Below are 19,119 nucleotides of genomic sequence, written 5' to 3'. Positions count from 1 at the left end.
TTATTTGAATTCACAATTTAAAGGGAATCTGCCAGGCAATACTGCAGAATAATGGCTTTCATTACGGATCCAAGAGCAATTTAGCAATGATTGGTCAACTGGAAAACTCAATGCCCTGAATTCCAAGCGAGAGAAGAGGATAGGGGTGGGGTGGGGTGGGGGAGGAGGCATTACGTTTTAACCTAAACAAGGGCGGACACTAGTGGAATATATTTTCTTTCTATCTAAAACACCAAGAGCTAAGTTTTGCCACCATCAGTGCAGCCCTGTAATAAATAACTCTATTACAAGTTGGATGTGGAGAGAAAGTGTTGAAGTATGACCCTGCAGCACAGGCGCGTCTCCTGAACTGGAGAAATCGTCAATATCAGACTCAAGTGGCTGTGGGTTTATTTATTTATTTCCTTTAAAACATCCTCCTCACTGTGCCTATGAAAGATGCTGCTGTCTCTTAGTTTCAAATGGATTTTCTGCCTCGGCTAACCATGCATCTCTACAGGTGGGGAAAGACATTGCATTGAGGTGCCAAAGGAGGCACTGAGATATGAAAACAAGGGGTGTGTTTTTTCATATATAAAATAAAGAAAAATCAAAAAGCTAGATATGGAGTTTGTTTGGGGATAGAGAGCGCACAGAGGGGTTGGAATAAAGGTTCTCTTGTTCCTTTTCCCCGCCACCCTTTCCTTTCCAAGTGTGTCGCGCCAAGGCACTTTCACTCTGTACGCAGGATGATATGGATCCCTGAATCTGTGAATACTGGTCCGCTCATCTCGCCAGGCCTCAGCGCAAACGAGGCATCTTCAAAAGGTTTCTGCATTTGACCTGTCAGATGGAAAAGAGATTTCAATTAAACACTGGAAGAGGACAAAAGACATCAGATCAAGTGTTACCTTGAAACAAGCCGCAAGAACACATATAAGGGATAGCAAATTTTGTCATGGTTGGCTCCTCAAGAGACCAGAACAAGGTAAGAAAATAAAGCAGACAAGCAATTACATGAGCTCAAGTATTTGGGTGGCCAATGTGTGCCAGTGACAACTGGTCCCTAGTCTAGGATTTGGATGTGACCTTTGCTCTGATCTTATGAACAAGCCTGAAAGTTTGGGGACAATCTAAAAGATCTTCATCAGGGCTAACGTAAAATAATTAATTCTTCGTTATTGGATACATATGCATGTTCTCTCTTGGCAAGTCTCCAGCTTGCCATGTCTCTGATACTAGGCGCACAAACACACACTCCACTCTGCAAAAACGGTCCAACGTTTGAGTTGTACCAAATTGACATGTGGGTGATCCATAAATGCACACACACTGAACAGGCCAGCCTTAAATGAGCTCACCGGCAAAAAAGGGGGTTAAGTATAGTGCTATGTGCATCCTCAGCCAAGACTCAAATATCTGAGAGATATGAGCAAACACCTTCTAAATCAAGCACTCCAAGTCATTTAAAACTTGAGTCCCGAGTTGCTCCTGTCCTCCTTTATGTGCACCTCCTTTGCTACCCAATCTCTCCTTGTTACTCACAGTCAGGATGGTCCACAAAGAGAGCAAAATGAGGGGGAGATAATGGGTCAGAATGGAGTGCACCAAATGGGATGGCAGGCGGGGGGTTCTATGTTTGAATGCTCTCCCTGCATAAAAACTTGCCAATGAACAAGGCTTCCTACAAGTAGAAAACTAGTACATCAGGTAAGAAGCTTCTAATCTCATCTTCTTCCTGTTGTGCCAATTAGCTGCAGAGGTTTTTTGTTTTTGTTTTAATAGGAGAGGATCTTAAAAATTGATTTACCCCCTCCCCTTCCACAGTTTATCCTACCACCTCATTCAGCAACATTTATATATAAAAATCAACCATTTGATTTATTACCAGCCCTTCACCATAACGTCCCAGGAGGGTCGCAACCATATAACACATTACTAAGAGTTGGAAACAAACTGCAATCACAAGAACAGGGTGGGTCTCTTTTTTTTTTTTATAATATTTTTATTGAACAATTTTTTTATATAACAGAAACAAAACATACATGAACAAACATTCAACAATAATAAAACATAAAACAAGTAGCATTTCATGACCCAATTTCTAAACCTTACTTCCTCGATCTCCTCATACTTCCCGTTTCTGTATTCCAAATTCTTACAGTTATTCAGCGAAATCTTGCCTTATTTTATTATAAATTTATGCTAATCACCCTTATTCTCTTTGTCATAACCATTACTGATAGTAACCATTTATTTTAATCCAACATCATTCTAACTGTCTCCAATTTTATGATATTTCTTTAAGTAGTCCTTGAACTTTTTCCATTCTTCTTCCGCCGCTTCTCTTCCCTGGTCTCGGATTCTGCTCGTCATCTCTGCCAAGCTCATATAGTCCATCACCTTCATCTGCCATTCTTCCAGTGTGGGTAGATCCTGTGTCTTCCAGTACTTTGCAATGAGTATTCTGGCTGCTGTTGTAGCATACATAAAGAAGGTTGTGTCTGTCTTTAGCACCCCCTGGCCGACAATACCCAAGAGAAAGGCCTCTGGTTTCTTGGGGAAAGTATATTTAAATACCTTTTTCAGTTCATTATAAATCATTTCCCAGAATGCCTTAATCTTCGGGCATGTCCACCAGAGGTGAAAAAATGTGCCTTCCTTTTCCTTACATTTCCAACATTTATTATCAGGCAAATGGTAGATCTTTGCAAGCTTGACTGGGGTTATGTACCACCTATAAATCATTTTCATTATATTTTCTCTTAAGGCGTTACACGCCGTAAACTTCAACCCGGTGGTCCACAACTTTTCCCAGTCAGCAAACATGATGTTATGACCAATGTCCTGAGCCCATGTAATCATAGTTGATTTAACCGTTTCATCTTGTGTGTTCCATTTCAGCAGCAGATTATACATTTTTGACAAATTCTTAGTACTGGATTCTAACAGTTCAGTCTCTAATTTTGACTTTTCCACCTGGAAGCCTATTTTTCTGTCTAGTTTAAACACTTCATTTATTTGGTGATAATGTAACCAATCTCTCACCTTCCCTTTTAATTTTTCAAAACTCTGCAATCTCAGTTTGTCCCCTTCCTTTTCCAAGATTTCCCAATATCTTGGCCATTTCGACTCCATATTTAGCTTTATAACTGCCTTAGCTTCCATTGGTGATAACCATCTTGGAGTCTTATTTTCCAGCAAGTCCTTATATCTAACCCAGACATTCAGCAGTGCTTTTCTGACAATATGATTTTTGAAACTTTTATGCGCTTTAACCTTGTCATACCACAAATATGCATGCCACCCAAAAATATTGTTAAATCCTTCCAAGTCCAAAATGTCTGTGTTTTCAAGAAGCAGCCATTCTTTTAGCCAGCAGAAAGCTGCCGCTTCATAGTACAATTTAAAGTCTGGCAGGGCAAACCCCCCTCTTTCCTTTGAATCCGTTAATATCTTAAATTTTATTCTGGGCTTCTTGCCCTGCCAGACAAATTTAGATATATCTTTCTGCCACTTCTTGAAACAGTCCATTTTATCCATTATTTGTAATGTTTGAAACAAAAACAACATTCTTGGCAATACATTCATTTTTATAACTGCAATTCGACCTAACAAGGAAAGCTTCAAGTTTGACCATATCTCTAGATCTTTTTTCACTTCTATCCAAGTTTTTTCATAATTGTCTTTAAATAAATTCACATTCTTAGCTGTCATATTCACACCCAAATATTTCACTTTTTTAGCCACAGTCAACCCCGTCTCATTCTGAAACCTTTCTTTTTCAATCTGTGTTAGATTTTTCTCCAATACCTTAGTCTTTAACTTATTCAATTTAAATCCTGCCAATTGACCAAACTCTTGGATTATTTCCAAAACTCTTTTCGTGCTAGCTTCTGGCTCCTGTAATGTAAGTACCAGGTCATCTGCAAATGCTCTCAATTTGTATTGTTTGACTCCGACCTGAATCCCTTTAACCAACTGGTCCCTCCTAATCATATTAAGCAAAACCTCAAGGACCGATATAAAAAGTAATGGGGAGATAGGGCACCCCTGTCGTGTCCCTTTTTCAATCTTAAACTCTTCTGTTACAACATTATTTACAATTAATTTTGCTTTCTGTTCAGAATATATTGCACCTATACCATTTTCAAACCCTTGGCCTACCCCCATCCCCCGGAGGTTCTTCAACATAAAACTCCAAGAAATGTTGTCAAAGGCTTTCTCGGCATCCACAAATATCAAAACAGCCTTAGTGTTTATATTCACTTCCAACTTCTCCAAAATGTCAATTATATTCCTTACATTGTCCGACAAATGCCTTTTCGGGAGAAAGCCCGCTTGGTCCCCATGAATCTCCTCCATCAAAACTCTTTTCAATCTCTTTGCTAAAACATCAGCAAAGATTTTGTAATCCACATTTAGTAAGGAGATGGGTCGGTAGTTCTTAAGTTGGGTCTTTTCAGTCTCTGTCTTTGGTATAAGTGTAATGTAGGCCTCTCTCCACGTATCGGGTGCCCTTTTCCCCTTCATAATCTCGTTACAGACTTCCTTCAAAGGTTGTATAAGCCCTTCCTTCAAAACTTTATAATATTTGGAAGTCAGTCCATCTGGTCCAGGTGATTTGCCCAACGTCATGTTTTGAATGGCATCTTCTATTTCCTGTGCTGATATCTCCTGGTTCAAGATTGTCTTACTTTCCTGCGAAATCTTTTTCAGCCCATTTTTCTCGAGGAATTGTTGTATATCTGTTTCTTTCTGCGGCCCTTGTGTATACAGTTGTCTAAAGTAGCTCTGAAAACAGTTCCTAATTTCCACTGGGTTACATATGTTCTTTCCCTCCACTTCTAAGTTTGTTACCGTGTTGAGCTTTTGTCTCTTCTTTATTTGCCAAGCCAATAACTTGCCACATTTATCTGCAGATTCAAAAGTCTTTTGTCTCATTTGTTTAATTTTCCATTCTATTTCTTGATTCATCAGTTCCATATATTGTGTTTGGTACAATTTAATTTCTCTTAGAATCTCTTGCGATTTTGGCTTCAATCTTAATTTCCTTTCCCCTTCTTTTATCTTATCCAAAATTTTCTCCTTCCTCTCATTTTGCTTTCTTCTCTTTAATGTATTTTGTTGTATCAAAAACCCTCTCATCACGGCTTTACTTGCGTCCCATACTATTCTTTTTTCTACTTTAGTCCTTAGATTAATTTCAAAATAATCTTTCAGGGTTTTTTGGGCCTTTTTACAGATCTCCTCGTCTCTAAATAAGGTGTCATTCATTCTCCATCTGAAAGAGCCAGTTGTTGTTTGCTTCATCACCATCTTTACTGCATTATGGTCGGAGAGAGTTTTTGGGCAGATTTCCACTTTCTTTACATTCGACGCCATACCGCTAGTCACCCAAATTTGGTCGATCCTAGTCCATGTCATTTTGGCTTCAGAAAAGAAGGTTCCCTCTCTCTCTAATGGGTGTTTTGTTCTCCAAATGTCAATCAAATCCATATTGTCAGTCATTTCAAAAAAGGTTTTTGGTAGTCTTCCATCTTTTGTGACTACCTGTCTTTGTGCTTTGTCCATATTTGTTGAAACTACTCCATTCATGTCTCCCATCATAATCAGTTTATAGTCCATATAGTCTGTTAAAGTCTCATACAACTTCTTAAAGAATTCTGTTTTCCCTTCATTTGGTGCATATACCCCCACTATCAGAAATTTTTCTCCTTGAAATTGAATTTCAATTGCCAAATATCTTCCTTGGTCATCTTTAAAGATTTGTTTCGGCTGCAGATTTTCCTTTACGTAGATCACCACTCCTCTCTTTTTTACTTTATCTGAAGATATAAATTCTTGTCCCAGTCTCTTATTTATTAACAATTTTCTATGTGCTCTTGTCACATGGGTCTCTTGTAAACAAATCAAGTCCAAATGATCTTTCTTTAAAGCATGAAATATATTTTTTCTTTTTCGGGGGTTGTTTAGACCATTACAGTTCCAAGTTAGAAGTTGCAAAGCCATGATGGGGTTATTTAATTCCTCCTACAGCTCCCAATTGTTGTTCGTCCTTTGTCGGTGGTTCTGTGTCTTTGTCTAATCTTGAAGGATGTCCTTCTCCTGGATGGGTCTCTTTCTGTAGGTCTTCTTCGTGTTCTCCCAAGAACTTGTCTTTATCACTCACTGTTTTTATTCTTCTTTTCTTTCCTTTGTATTTAAAAGACAAGCCTTGGGGAAACTCCCACCTGAATAGTATGTAGTTCCTCTTGAGTAGTGTCACCAAATCCTTATAAGGACCTCTTGCATCCAAGATACTTTTAGGGATGTCTTTAAAAATCTCAATACAAAAATCCTCAATCCGAAGGGTTGTTTGGTAATGCAGGTTCAATATTTTATCCCTCTCTTCTTTGGATCTTAGAGTTATCAAGCAATCTCTGGGTCTATTCTTCTTCTGCCTTATTCCCAACCTGAATGCACTCTCTATTTTGAACTCTTCTTCTTTCAAATCTTGCTTCCAAAAGTCGGAAAACTCTTTTGTCAAATAATCCACCAGGTTGTCTCCTTTTTCCGGCACAAGTCTAATCCTTAGGTTTTTCTCCTTGCGTTGCATATCCTGCATAGAAAGTGTCAGTTCATACTCATCCAATTTCCTGTACACCGGTGGAAGTTTCCCTTCAACAGCAGTAGCAATTTCCTTCGCTTCTTCGGCTATCTTTCGCGTTGTAGATGACTCTTCCAATAGTTTCCCAATTGCTTCTGCATTAGAGTTCACTTTATTTCCAAGGTCAGTTATACTTTTTGTATTCAGATCAATTTTCCCAGAGATTTCTTCAATTTTCTTATTTGTTTCAGCACCTTGCTTCTTTAATTCCTCTAAAGAATCACTTATTTTTCCCAAGGCCTTTGTAAACGCATCTTCTGAAGACATTGTTTTCACTCTTGCCTTTGTTGCAGCTGCAGTTCCCGGGGCCCCTGATACAGAGGCCCTTCTTTGCATAGAAGAGTCCACTTTGTATTGTCTACCAGATCTCAAAGTTGTTTCTTGTGGATCTTCTTTCTGTTTACCATCTGCCATAACAAAGTTTTTCGTTCAAGGTCATTTCCACACTCTTAAACTGTCAACAATAAAGAGTTCTCAGGTTTTAAATTCCACTTAGTTGCTGAAGCTAGCCAAATCCTCTAGAGGGCGCAAAGTCAGTTTCTGAACTTTAAATTGTTCCCACACTTCCAAAAAACAAAAGCCCTCCAAGTCCCTTACTTTGTAAAAGATCCAAATTAAAAGTGTCCTGCAAATGACTTACTATGTAACCAAATTCGATGTTTCAAGTTGAGAGTAACCAAAGTCTATATGTCAGTTACTTTCTAACCTTATTTGTAGCAACCGTCTTTAGCGGTGTCTTTCCTCCGGCAGTCCGACCCCCAGGTAGATAAGCAGCGGTAATCAGTTCAATCTCCTTTAAATTAGGCAGAAAATCCCTTTAAAATCTTCTTCCCCCCCTCCCCTGCCTTTTGGGGGGGAGTTCTTTGCTTGGTGTTGGGTTTCTTAGCTCATAAAAGCTCCTGTCAAAAGTTACAGCTTCACTGTCTTTCGCTTTAATCTTGCTGCAGGACGGTAAGCAGACTTCCTTTTTAGTACTTATCCGTCTCGGTGCCCAAATTCATTAATTTTGACGTCCAATTTGTAATGCAAACTCAATCCTACTCACGGAAAGTTGCTCTTTTTTAGTCCAAAATCTTCGGAAGAAGTCAGCGCTCTCCGCTGATGGCGACGCGGCTTCGCTTCGCAGGCTGGGTAAAAGCGACTCTCAGCACCGCTCCACGCACCCCTCCGCTGATCTATAGCCTTTAAAAAGGCTATTTCACAACGTCGGGGGGGGGCGAAGGTGCCCGCCGAGTCTCCGGTTCACAGGCTACGCGCCTGTGACTTTTAAGGGTCTTTGCTCCGCCGTGAGCAACAAGACCCGAACCCGCGAAGCAGATCTCTCCCGGAGCTCCGGGAGAAATCCGCCATTCAGCGCTGGCGCTAACCCGGAAGTCAGAACAGGGTGGGTCTCAAAAATACTTCTCTCAAGCATCGAAGGAAAGGGTAAAGAGGTGAGTCGTCAACATATGACAAAACCTGGACAATTAAGGTGCCAGATGTACCTCTTGTAGGCCATGCCTCCCCCCCCTCCTCCCTCTCACACACCCCTGTGTTGTGCAACAAGCCCTCTAGACAAAGGACTCTTAACCCTGTACAGCTCCTTGCACAGGGTTGACTCAAACTGCTAGGTTGCAACAGCAGCCTGGAAGAGGGTGCCCCTCTGCTGTACAGATGGAGCATTTGAGTCAGAATGCCACTCTGCTCAAGTGCCCTTGGAAACTGGATGCCCTGGACGTAGCCATGACAGCTGTTCAATGGATTCCAGGGAGAAATTATCTTACTTGAGATTCTCCTGCTTGCCAGACCCCCATTGGTCCCCATTTGACAGCAGAAAAAAGGAAGGAGGGCCAAGACTGGTCCCAGGATAGTCGCAGGACTAACCATTCCCTCAAATGGCTCTTGCTCTGTGCTTCCACCTTCCTTGACAACTGCTCCTCCCTGCCCAATTTCTTTTGTAGGCCTCTCTGTGAACAGCCCCAGATCAGGCACCAGGCCTGCTTTTTGGACCCAACTTCTACAAATGCTGCCCTGCAACAACGCAGATGCCACGGGGTTCATTTTACAGCAACAGCTCAAGAAATGCTTGGGTAAGAAAGCCAGCTCCCAAGCTGATGCAGCAGACCAGAAGAGCAAGCGTCTTCTGCATCCAATTTAAGGCGGTCCAGACGTCTGCGGCTCCCAGCTCAAAACAATGAGGCTTTTAACTATAGAAAAGGGCACCGCTCACAGCAGACTTGCATGCCCAGAGTCAAGAAGAAGGAGAGGGCAGGGAGAAGGATGTTCTGTTGCCTGATCTCAGCACCGACAGCCTTCACGAACACTTGCTGTTTTGAGATGCCCAACGTGACAGGGATCAGGTCAGAAAAGGCCAAGTAAATCTCATGTAAGTTTACGACCCTTGTAAGTCCACTGCAAAAGGAATGAGATGGGCACAGAAAGCTTAATGACCATCTGACAGATGAATCTTTGAAGGGCTTTTTTCTTGTTTGTCCTTTTTTTTTTTTTTGAGATGGAAGACATTTGGGTGATATACTAATGTGTTTGCAGGCTCTGCACAGGGCCATGCATTGCGGACGCATCACGCCTCTGAGGTGGCTGGGTGCAATTTATATATTTTACTTTAGGCTTTAAATCCACAGCCTTTTCTTCCAGCTGCAGCTCCGAACTTCCTCTTCCAGGATTAGTCATTACAACTTCGGCCCGTTGTCTTCCACAAGTGTCATTCATGAGAGGGCTGGGGTGGTGTGGAGAGAGAGAGACAGCAATCTATCCAAGACTCTAAAAATCAGAGGTACATAGTTGCATGGGTATTTAAAAATGGGTACACAGGATGGGCCACCTCCAAAAAGGTGATCCCACCCCCGAAACAGTAATATAGAGCAGGTGGGCAGAAGAAAGATATGGATTATTTATTGCACTTTTATACTGCCTTTTCTTCCAAGGAGCTCAAGGTTCATGGTTCTCCCCCTCCTCATTTAATACCCACAACAGCCCTGTGAGGTGGGTTAGGCTGAGAGCCAGTGACTGGCCCAAGGCTACCAGGTGAGCGGAGATTTGAACCCTGGTCTCCAAGATCACAGCCCAACACTGTAAGCAGTAACCACACCCAGGAAGCCCTCAACAACACAATAGAAAGAGGACCCACAGAGCTAAGATGAAATTTCACACAATAAAAATCCAACATTTGCAGGGGTGGGTTGGGGATAGATGGGGCCTAGGATATCACAAGAGTTGGGTTAATGCAGTTAGAAGATGTTTTACCAGCAAAAGGCTTATGGAAAAGCTATGGTGCCAGGCTGGGGTCTCAGACTGCTGGTGGCACTGAGAAATGAAGTAGCATAGCCAGAGGATGCAGCAGAATTGTCAGGAAGAAGTGGTGCTCCTCTAACAGGTGGGGAGGGTGGAGCCCAAGTGCAAGACATGGGGGATCATGGTTGGCTGGCAAGGAGGTGATCCTTAGAATGCTTCCAGGGTGCTGCATACCCATGGACAAACAAGTCTGGTGTGTGTGTGTGTGTGTGTGTGTGTGAGAGAGAGAGAGAGAGAGAGAGAGATTCCTTTTGCCTCTAAGAATGCACATTCCTCTGCCCCATTCCAACCCTTCCCCAACTTGATCTTTTTAAAAGCCAATTTCACTCTCAAGCCAAGAAATCTTCATTTCAGAATGAGGAAAAACAGGTTTAGCCTCCCAGCCTGGGCTTCAATAAAGCCAAAAGAGGAAACGTCAATTACCTGGAATATTTTTTGAAGAAGATAAATTGGAATGCTTGAGCCATTCCATCTCTAAACGTAACCAGAATTCATAGCTCTCATAAATTATGGTTTGCAGCCCCCCAAAATGAATAGGGAGAAGGAGACTGGCAGTGTTGCCTGGGAAGAGCAGACCAGCTGCTTGTGCCATTAGTGCCACCCAGTGGACAAAAGGGACTCCAGCAGCTTTGCTGCATACCTAAAAGCATCTCCCTCTGTAAGTCACCCAGGATTATGCCTGAGCTGACAGTTCCTAAATGAGACCAAACAACCCGTCACCAGCAGCCCAAGATTAATGGCTGTTTCATTACTTCCCAATCCATAATGTGCCAATATTAGTAACCATCCTTTTTTCTTTTTCTTTTTAAAAAAACAGGAAATATTTGACTGAGGAAGAAATTCTTGCCATTTGTCATCAAAACAGCGCCCTGCATGGAAATGAAGATGAAGAGCACATAAAGCAGTGTCTCCATGCAAATCAAGACTTCGGATTCCTGACAATAAGTTTTAGCTAGATAAAGTTAGCAGTGCCTTGGCTAGCAGCTAAACAAACACAAACCAATGCTATACAGGCAAGGCCGAAAAGAAGTTGTTGAGCTTTTTAGACAAAAATCACAAAAAATGCTGTTTTTTAGCAACGTGGGCTGCCATACATCAAGATTTTCCAAGGCATTTTTCAACCCTATTAGGGATTATGGCATTGGGAGATGCCCACAGGAGCTTTGGCTATATAAATGTATCCTGGGTGAAGCCAGGGGCTCCCCCCACCCCACCCCTATTCAAAGATGGACTCCTTTCCATGGCCACCAAAGTCTTGGAGCTGGGCATTTTTCTTTCAACTTTGTCAAAAGCCAGAGAACGCTTCCCCCACTTCATCAAAGTTACAGTTCCCACAATGGGGCTGAGAGAGTCTGAAACAGCCTCTTGGCCTTGAAGTGCTTCCGCAAATGACACTGGCAGCACACAGGGCCAGAGGGACCTCATAACTTGCCACCCGTCTCCCATCAGGCTCCCGACAAAAACCCACCCTCCCGCTCTGAGGTCACTTGGTCACTTGCTGTGGAGACGCTTTTACACCCTGCTGTGCTCCTGAAAAGCTATCACTGGGAGAATGCCAAGGTCTACTGACTCACTGTTCTGAAATCAGTGGGGGTCCTGGACCCCTTGGAGAATCTGCTGAAATCTGGGGACTCACTCCCCAGAATAATGCACAGGCACACAAAACAAATTTCATACAATTTATTTTATTGTGTTGGTGGTTCAGTTGGCCCTTGAGGACAAGCAACCCTACGGACAGGCTCGTCTTGCTCACTCAGACTCTCAGAGCCTTATCTTTCAAGTTTAAAAAGTAGCAGGACAGTTTCAAGATACGAACTCAAAAGCACCATAGATAGATAGATGAGGTTCACTGTCTACATCACTTTCAATAGTCCCCGGTGTTGCTCTTTAATCTTAAATCCCTCTCACTTGTCCAGTGTAATCCAATGTTATTCCCCACCCAATATCCAGAAACTGTGCCAATGCAAGAACAGAAAATGGCACCAGTCACAACACCCATTTTTTAAAGCCAATTTCAGGCCTTTAAGCCTGCAAGCATGACTTCAGAAGCTCAGGCTGCAACAGAACTGGCAAACTGGAGGGCTCCGGCACTCAGGATTGGTCTATCCTCTTCCCCATCATGAGCAGAAGCAGAACGTACCATTTACAAGAAGCAAACGTCTATGCACCCGCTTCCCTTGCTCCTGGCGCATACATGAAGATGCAGGTGCTGAAGGGGCAACTCTTGGTCTACCTGGCCCTGTATATCCCATTGCCTGCTCCCTGTGGTCCTTTCTCATGCAAGATGCTGCAGGTTGCGGGGGTGGGGGAGGGACGTCCCCATAGAAACAACGTACCCTCTTCCTGAGCTACAGCCCCTTTTAGTGTGAAGCCTAAAGGGAGCTGCATCCGCGGACTGGAGGCACATTGATAGTTAAGAGACCTGTGGGGCTCTTTGGAGGGCTCCAGGGGGTGGGGGTGGGGTCAGGGGAATTAAAAAAACAGCCAGTCTTCCTGCTCCAGTGAATTAAAGTGCCTTTTGTCAGCACCACGGGATACAATCAGGTCTGAAAATAAGTAATATTAAACGTGAAAGACAGGAGAGCTGTGCAAGGCATTGAAGCAACAGAAGCTGCCCAGTCACCTCTGGGCACTACTTCGTTTCCCCCAAGCTTCTTTTGGCAAACTTGAAGAATTTGGGGAAATAGCAGAAGCAGCCCACCAAGGATATCTCATTTCTTCAGTTTCAGGATGAAACCGCAGAAATGCAGGACCCACCAGCCTTAGGCCACATGCCTAGGGGCAAAGTTAGATAGCCCATAGTATCCCTTCCAGCTCTATGATGCTGGGCCAAAGGCAGATGATCAATGAAATGTGTAACACAGCACGGGGGTGCGATACAGAGGAGGAACAACCTCCACGTGGCAAAATCGTTAAAGAGCAGGTATCCTTTAATACAAAACACACAGTGGAAGCCTGCTGAAGGAAAGAAGCCATGCCTCAGCTGGTGTGATGCTGTAGACAGAAAGCTTAATCATATGGAACAAAGTAGAGAAAGGCCTTAAGTTGTAACAGATGGGAAAGACCAGTCAATTCCCTGTGATCCTTTGGGGAGCAAGAGGGCAGATGATGCAGTGCTCAGCCTACAATGCCCTGGAACGCCACAATAATAGCAAAAGAACTTCTGTGAGCGGCTTGTTTGAGGCCAGAGACCCCAGTTCACTTAACCAGGATCCTTCTCTTCTGAAACTGCTCCAAATTCCTTTCAAGAGCACAGCAACACAGCATGACCACAACACAGTCCAAATAAGAGACTTGGAGCAGCATGCGCACACAGCACCACAGTGCCCTCTCTGCGCATTTCTCTTTGTTATAGTCACAGCAAGTCAAGCACAGGCAAGAGGAGGATGTAAACAGCCTCACCGTGTCCAAGGTTGGCCTCCAGCAAGCATGCAGAGCTTACTACTCTGAGGACACTCAAGCCAAAGAGAGTGGCAGCATTTCCCCCAAGGTAAGGGGGAACCCTTAGTAAGTCAGACTGGAGAGCCTAAGAAGGCAAGGCCAGCCATGGCGCAGGGCAACCACAGCAGTGGAAAAACAGACAGGGAGTGGGAAGCTATGGGTCAAGGTGTGGCTTTTAAAATGTGCCCCCAGCATTACAACTTCAGAACAATTGGAAGGGGCAGTATATCATTGTCCCCCAGTAATTTTAAGAACAACTTGAGAGACTTCTGCCATGTGCTTTTGTGTGGGGGCAGCACACGAGGGTCGGAATTACTCTCACTTAGGAATTACTTTCACTTGTATTCCATGGCAATGGATGTATTCGTCTGTTGTAGGAAAAATATAAAATCCCGCTGTATGCTTGTTTGAAAGTAGTCCCATCAAACCCAAGTAGGCCAGCATAGGATTGGGAATTCTAATCTAAGTTGACAGTTGAAAGAGGGCAATCTTTATTCCAGATGAGTTAATCCAGAACACGTTTGTCTCTGCTCATCTTGTATGCAGTCCCTGCCATGGGCATGTGGCCCTCAACAACAGCAGCCCTGAAGGATATAAAAGAGTTGCGGCTGGTGCTGAGGAAAGTCTCTCTCTGTCAGCGTGCCAGGACTCTCAGGACACCCAGGACTGAGGCTGCCTCCTCCACGGTGGCTGAGGACAAGAGAATGGAGAGGGGCCCTCACATTTCATACAGGGGGGGAAGCAGGCCTTTCTCTCTCTCTACAGTGCTCTTATCAAGGCCACATCAATTGTGCTGGGGAACCTGCTTCCTAATGCACCATCTGTCCGGCAAGGTCTGCACTGTTATTAGCCAAGGCGTCTGAGGCTCAGCACAGAGCTATTTTCAATCAGTGTGTGCCTCTTCAAACCGGAGAGCCAATAACCCAGTGCTTGCGTACAACGTGAGTGATTTGAAGCACCATCACTGACTTCATGATTCATTGTATTCCAAGGCATCCAACTCCATTTCTTGTAAGGTGTGTGCAGAAAGAAACCTCTCATCAGAGAGGGGCAGGCTTGCAGTCCTCCTTTTAACACCTCCCTCTGCTTGGGGAGTGGTATTTATCATTTGTTGACTGATTAAGTTTTATAGTCGTATCTCAGGGCAGTTCACACAATGCACCATGTGAAACCCTTGCTCTACTCACCCCTTCCAAAAGCACCCAGGTCTCCTCCTGCCTTGGCTGAGCTGCAGTCGCTGAATTGTGATGCTAAGGATTCAAAGTCTTCCCCAGATTTAATCTTCTGGATGTAGCCTGTGGACAAGAGAGCAATTTGAGACTAAGGCAAGGCAACAGAGAGTCATGAAAGCTCCCACCTGCTGTCCAAAAGGTTACCCCAGAGAAGCGGTTTACCATCTCAGTGTGTATTACAACAGTGTTAGTGTACAAGGTTCCTGTGTCCAGTTAATAACGGTACAATTTAACTATATCATCATCATCATTTAATGTATATCCAAAAGGAACCCAGGGCAGCAACTGATCAAGTTCTGCCGAAGTTGCTGAGTTCTGACAATTTGTTGTGTTTTTGAAGTTTGCACATAGTTTACACGTAAGCACAAATCGTCTTGTCCTGATGACATCCCTAGTTTGTGTTGATTTGCTTTTGTCTTTCCACCCAATGGTGTTCAACCTTTGTTAGCAGATATGACGAAGATACAAAAGCGAGACTGAAAGAGCTACTTCAGGCATGCCCAAAGGCTTCATTCCACCCTTGGAGATGCTCCCTCCTTTTGAACAGCAGAGACACATACTTGTTTCACTGTATGTTTCAGAAGCAATCCACTGTGCAAATGGCAAAACTTCTCAAGAAACTCTACTTTTCTTGGGAGCACAAAAGCAATGGTGCAGGGGGGTTTGGATACTGGCTTTTGCATTTTTCTAAGTATACCTTGGTGATGATGATGATGATGATATTTATACCCCGCCCATCTGGCTGGGCTTCCCCAGCCACTCTGGGCTGCTTACAGCACATAAAAAATTGTAAAACATTAGACCATAAATCCGTTTTTTTAACCACATTAAAATTACTACACTGTCACTGTGTTAGCTGTAGAAACCTGGTTCACATTTGTATCCTTCTGCTCCTTCAAGGAGCTCAGGACAGTGCACAAGGTTATTCTCACAGCAAGCCTGTGGAGTTGGATTATAGCCTGAGAGAGGGTAACTGGCCCATGGTCACCCAAAGAGTAGGGATTTGAAGGGCTTTTGTAGGGATTTTGAGGCAGACCCCAAAATGGTGCCAGGGAAGAAGGGATGAGGAAAGATCTACAGGGGGGAGGAAGAACAACATTCAGATCTGCTGCCCTGGTGGATCCTGCTGCCTGAGGCAGTAGCCTCACCTTGCCTCATGGGTGGCCCAGCCCTGGGGATTTGAACACAGATTTCCCAGCTTCAAGCCCAACACTCCAACCAGTGCACTACACTGCCTCTACATAGACTTAGGACTGCAATCCTATACACCAGCCTTCTTCGACCTGGTTGGTGTTCTAGACTTCTGCTCCTAACTTCACCCACCAGAGCAGCTGTACTCCAACATCTGGAGGGCACCAAGCTAGGGAAGACCACACTGATTGGCAGTTGCTCTCCAAAGGTTGAATCTGGGACCTCTGCCATGCGCAGGATGTGCTCTGCCACTGCACATCTATGCAATGTGTGGCTAAGAGGAGCCATGAGCAGAACACAGGAAACAGATTCCTCAGGGGCTCTGTGCCTGGATAGAACCACCCAGCTGCGGGACTGAGAGGAACAGATCCAAGCCACCTCCACGTGAGGAGCTCCTGGGGTGAGGGTAGCGCTCACTGGGGCTGATGAAACTTCTAGCGCAGGACACTCAGTTGGCAAAGTCTGCTATACAGTTAGCTGGCAGGAAGCCCCACTGAACTTAAGGGGACTGGCTTTTGTGTAGAGATGCCCAGGATTGTGCTGTAGAAGATTCCTTTCAGAAACAGGGAAATCACTACACTGTAGCCCTGCTCACTCTTGCCAGCCTTTTATAAACCACAGACAGGGCTAGCTACAAAAGTGGACAGAACTGTGTTTTATCATCTGCCCAACGTTGTATGCAATCCTCAAAAGGGGAATCACAGCACAGCAGGATCAGAACACCACGGGGCCTCCAATTTCTCCTCCCGGGCCATCTAAAAATTTCACCCTGCTGCTTGTGACCTGCAAGGGAGTTGAGATGATGTTACTAGAGCATAAGCTGTAGAAGTGGAATAATATGCAGAAGACTGAAAATACAAAACATGCTACTGTCCCAAAAGATGAACGGAGGTTTCTGAGTTGGATTTTACAACCATCTATTCTAGAAGTGGAGTCTGGAATCACTCCCTGTTTGCTTTCCTACAGTGAAAACTGTTTATGCAGATCAGCAGCACCTGCGTAGAAGCCAAATGCCTCTGTGATATTTTGGGTTGACTAAAAACAGTTATTTTGAAGGCGGGAGAGGGGAGACACTTAGTAGCTATATGCCAATTCAGGCAGCTCACGTGAGCAAGGACTGAGGAGCCACCTGCTTCTTCACTGCAGCAAATTTGAATTACATGTTGGATAGATTTTTCACACAAGAGAAGCTTAAGAGAGAACCAGATTAACCCAGCCAGGGCAGAGCCAGGGCCCTGGGTTTGATTCCCCTTTGCACCAAGCTGCAGAGGGCCTGGGGCTGGCAGGCTACTCTGGTGCAGCCTGCCGTGGGTTGCAGAAATTATGAGTGTTTCACCCAGAGCCATCCATGCCCCAAGCTCTCCCGAGATGACCTTCAGTTCTAACTTGTGACCTGTCCTCGGTTCCTGCATTGAAGGGGGGTGGACTAGATGACTCTCGGGGTCCCATCTCTACTGTTCTACAATTCTAGGATTCTGGACATCTTCAGCTCCAGCGCTGGCCTCGCCCGCAGCTGCCTTAAAGCTGAAAGCAGAATGGGAAGGGAAGGGCAGAAGAAGCAAGAGTCCCTGGGGAATGATCAGAGGTGTGTCTTCCTCCCTTGCCTCCCTGTTCTCCCATTAGCCTTTACCCAGCGTCAGCCCAAGACATTTGGACACCTGAGTTGAACCACCAAATGGCACCCTCTTCCTGCCAGGGAAAAAGGGGTGAATGAAGATCTTATCAGAAACAAGCAAGGAAGAAGATCTACATCGGAAATGGGGGAACAGGGGTGTCAAATCAACATTACCCATTGGTCAAAGTAGAAATCAAAGGCAGCCATGGGGAGAAAAGAGGCCCACTGAGAATCATGCCAGGCAACTGCAGGGCCCTGGAGACCTCCCAGGGCAGCCCCGGCCATTTCCTCCCTAGGGGTAGAAGGAGACCAGAGCCTCTTACTCAGCTAGAGACAGCTGTGGAGAAGACATTGCACAGCAGCCTCTGGGCAAATCGGACGAACTGCTGGTCTCCACCCACCCCCAGGGCTGGGAGGGGGGCTGCCAAGGAGGCAGCAGACCAAGCCTCCAAGGATGTGCCACAGCCATGGCTGCCACCTCAGAAACAGTAGCAGCAGTGGGCAATGTATTCCTTGGAGGCCGAATCTGCTGCCCCTGTGGATCCTGCCACCTGAGGCAGTTGCCTCACCTTGCCTCACCTAGCCCTGCCTTGACCAAGATACTGGATGAATTCTCTTCCCCTGCTCCCTGTCCCATTCAGTAACGGGAAGTCAGAAGGCTCCTTGGTCATGCTCATTCCCTCTTGCCAGTTTTCACTTGTTCCATTATACAGTTCCAGCAGGGCCACCTCCCACCATGGTTTGGGGAAGGCCGTGCCAGCACTAAGATGTCAGCTGCAACAACCTAGATGCCAAGCACTTTGCTTCACAGGCAATCTGCCCTGTTGCCTTCCAGCCTGGTGACTTCATGGGCCTGGACATAGGATGCTGATTTTATGTAGCACAGCGAATGAGGAACACAGGGTTGCGGCCTCTCAGAAGCATCACCCCTCTATACTTGGGCAGGGAAGAAGGCAGAAGAGATAATGTTGAGTCCCTAGTTCACAGCTGAGCCATGTGATTTGATTTGCCTCCCACTTAACATAGCAGGAGAGTCAGAGGAGAGGAGGAAACACTTGCAAGAGCAAGCAATGCAGCAAACTCAGGAAAAGGGCAGCTGTTACTGGGGCTAATGACTTCTTGGTTTGTCTTGAGGCAGCCAAGCTGGTTGCCGTGCAGCCCCGTTCAGCAGGAACCACTCTAGAACCCTGCTGCCATCTGGAAGAGCAGGTCATCTTTGAGAAAGGAGTCGTGTTTGCCAACCCTGCTATCTAAGGAGGAGGAGTTCAACTCTCACCTGACTGCCTTCCTGTGGACAATTCTGGTTTTTCTGGCACACAGAATTCCCACCCAATGGGATGTTTGGGCCAAAGCAAACACTGCTAACAGTCCAAAATATCCCTTCTGAAACATGAGCAGAAGAGGAAGCTACTACCAAGCCAGGGTGTTTGTAGATCTAGCGCAGCTATCAGCAACTCTTCAATATCTCTGAGGCATTTTTTCTAATTGTGCATCCAATACTATGCATCCAATAGATGCTACATTATTTCAGTGTGTTATCTAGTATTCTCTCATTATTTGTTTGATTCTATATACTAAAACAAAACCAAACAAAACCACCCACAGAAGTCCTTCTATGAGATGCCGCCTATAAACAGAGGTGCTGAAGATCTCATTCTTCTGTTGAGGTCCAACTTCCCTCGGCATCAGTGGTTGAAGTCTGCATGCTGGTGGTGAGAAGG

The 19,119-nt window shown here is 44.8% G+C and overlaps 1 protein-coding gene across 1 annotated transcript in view; it reads right to left on the bottom strand.

Moving 5' to 3' along the window:
• Positions 1–382: 382 nt before the first annotated feature.
• The window catches only part of PIN1 (peptidylprolyl cis/trans isomerase, NIMA-interacting 1), a 49,623-nt gene continuing 30,886 nt past the window's right edge, over positions 383–19,119 (bottom strand). The window contains exons 3-4 of the mRNA XM_053369237.1: positions 14,548–14,655; positions 383–822 (exon numbers count right to left, since the gene is read on the bottom strand). Coding sequence (XP_053225212.1) covers positions 713–822; positions 14,548–14,655 — 218 coding nt within the window. The 3' untranslated portion in view covers positions 383–712. The remainder of the gene's footprint in view (positions 823–14,547; positions 14,656–19,119) is intronic.

The sequence above is a fragment of the Podarcis raffonei genome, chromosome 2 (genome assembly GCF_027172205.1).
Source record: "Podarcis raffonei isolate rPodRaf1 chromosome 2, rPodRaf1.pri, whole genome shotgun sequence".
NCBI lineage: Eukaryota > Metazoa > Chordata > Lepidosauria > Squamata > Lacertidae > Podarcis > Podarcis raffonei.
Note: the sequence above shows the minus strand (reverse complement) of the source record. Positions and strands in the feature narration are given on the sequence as shown.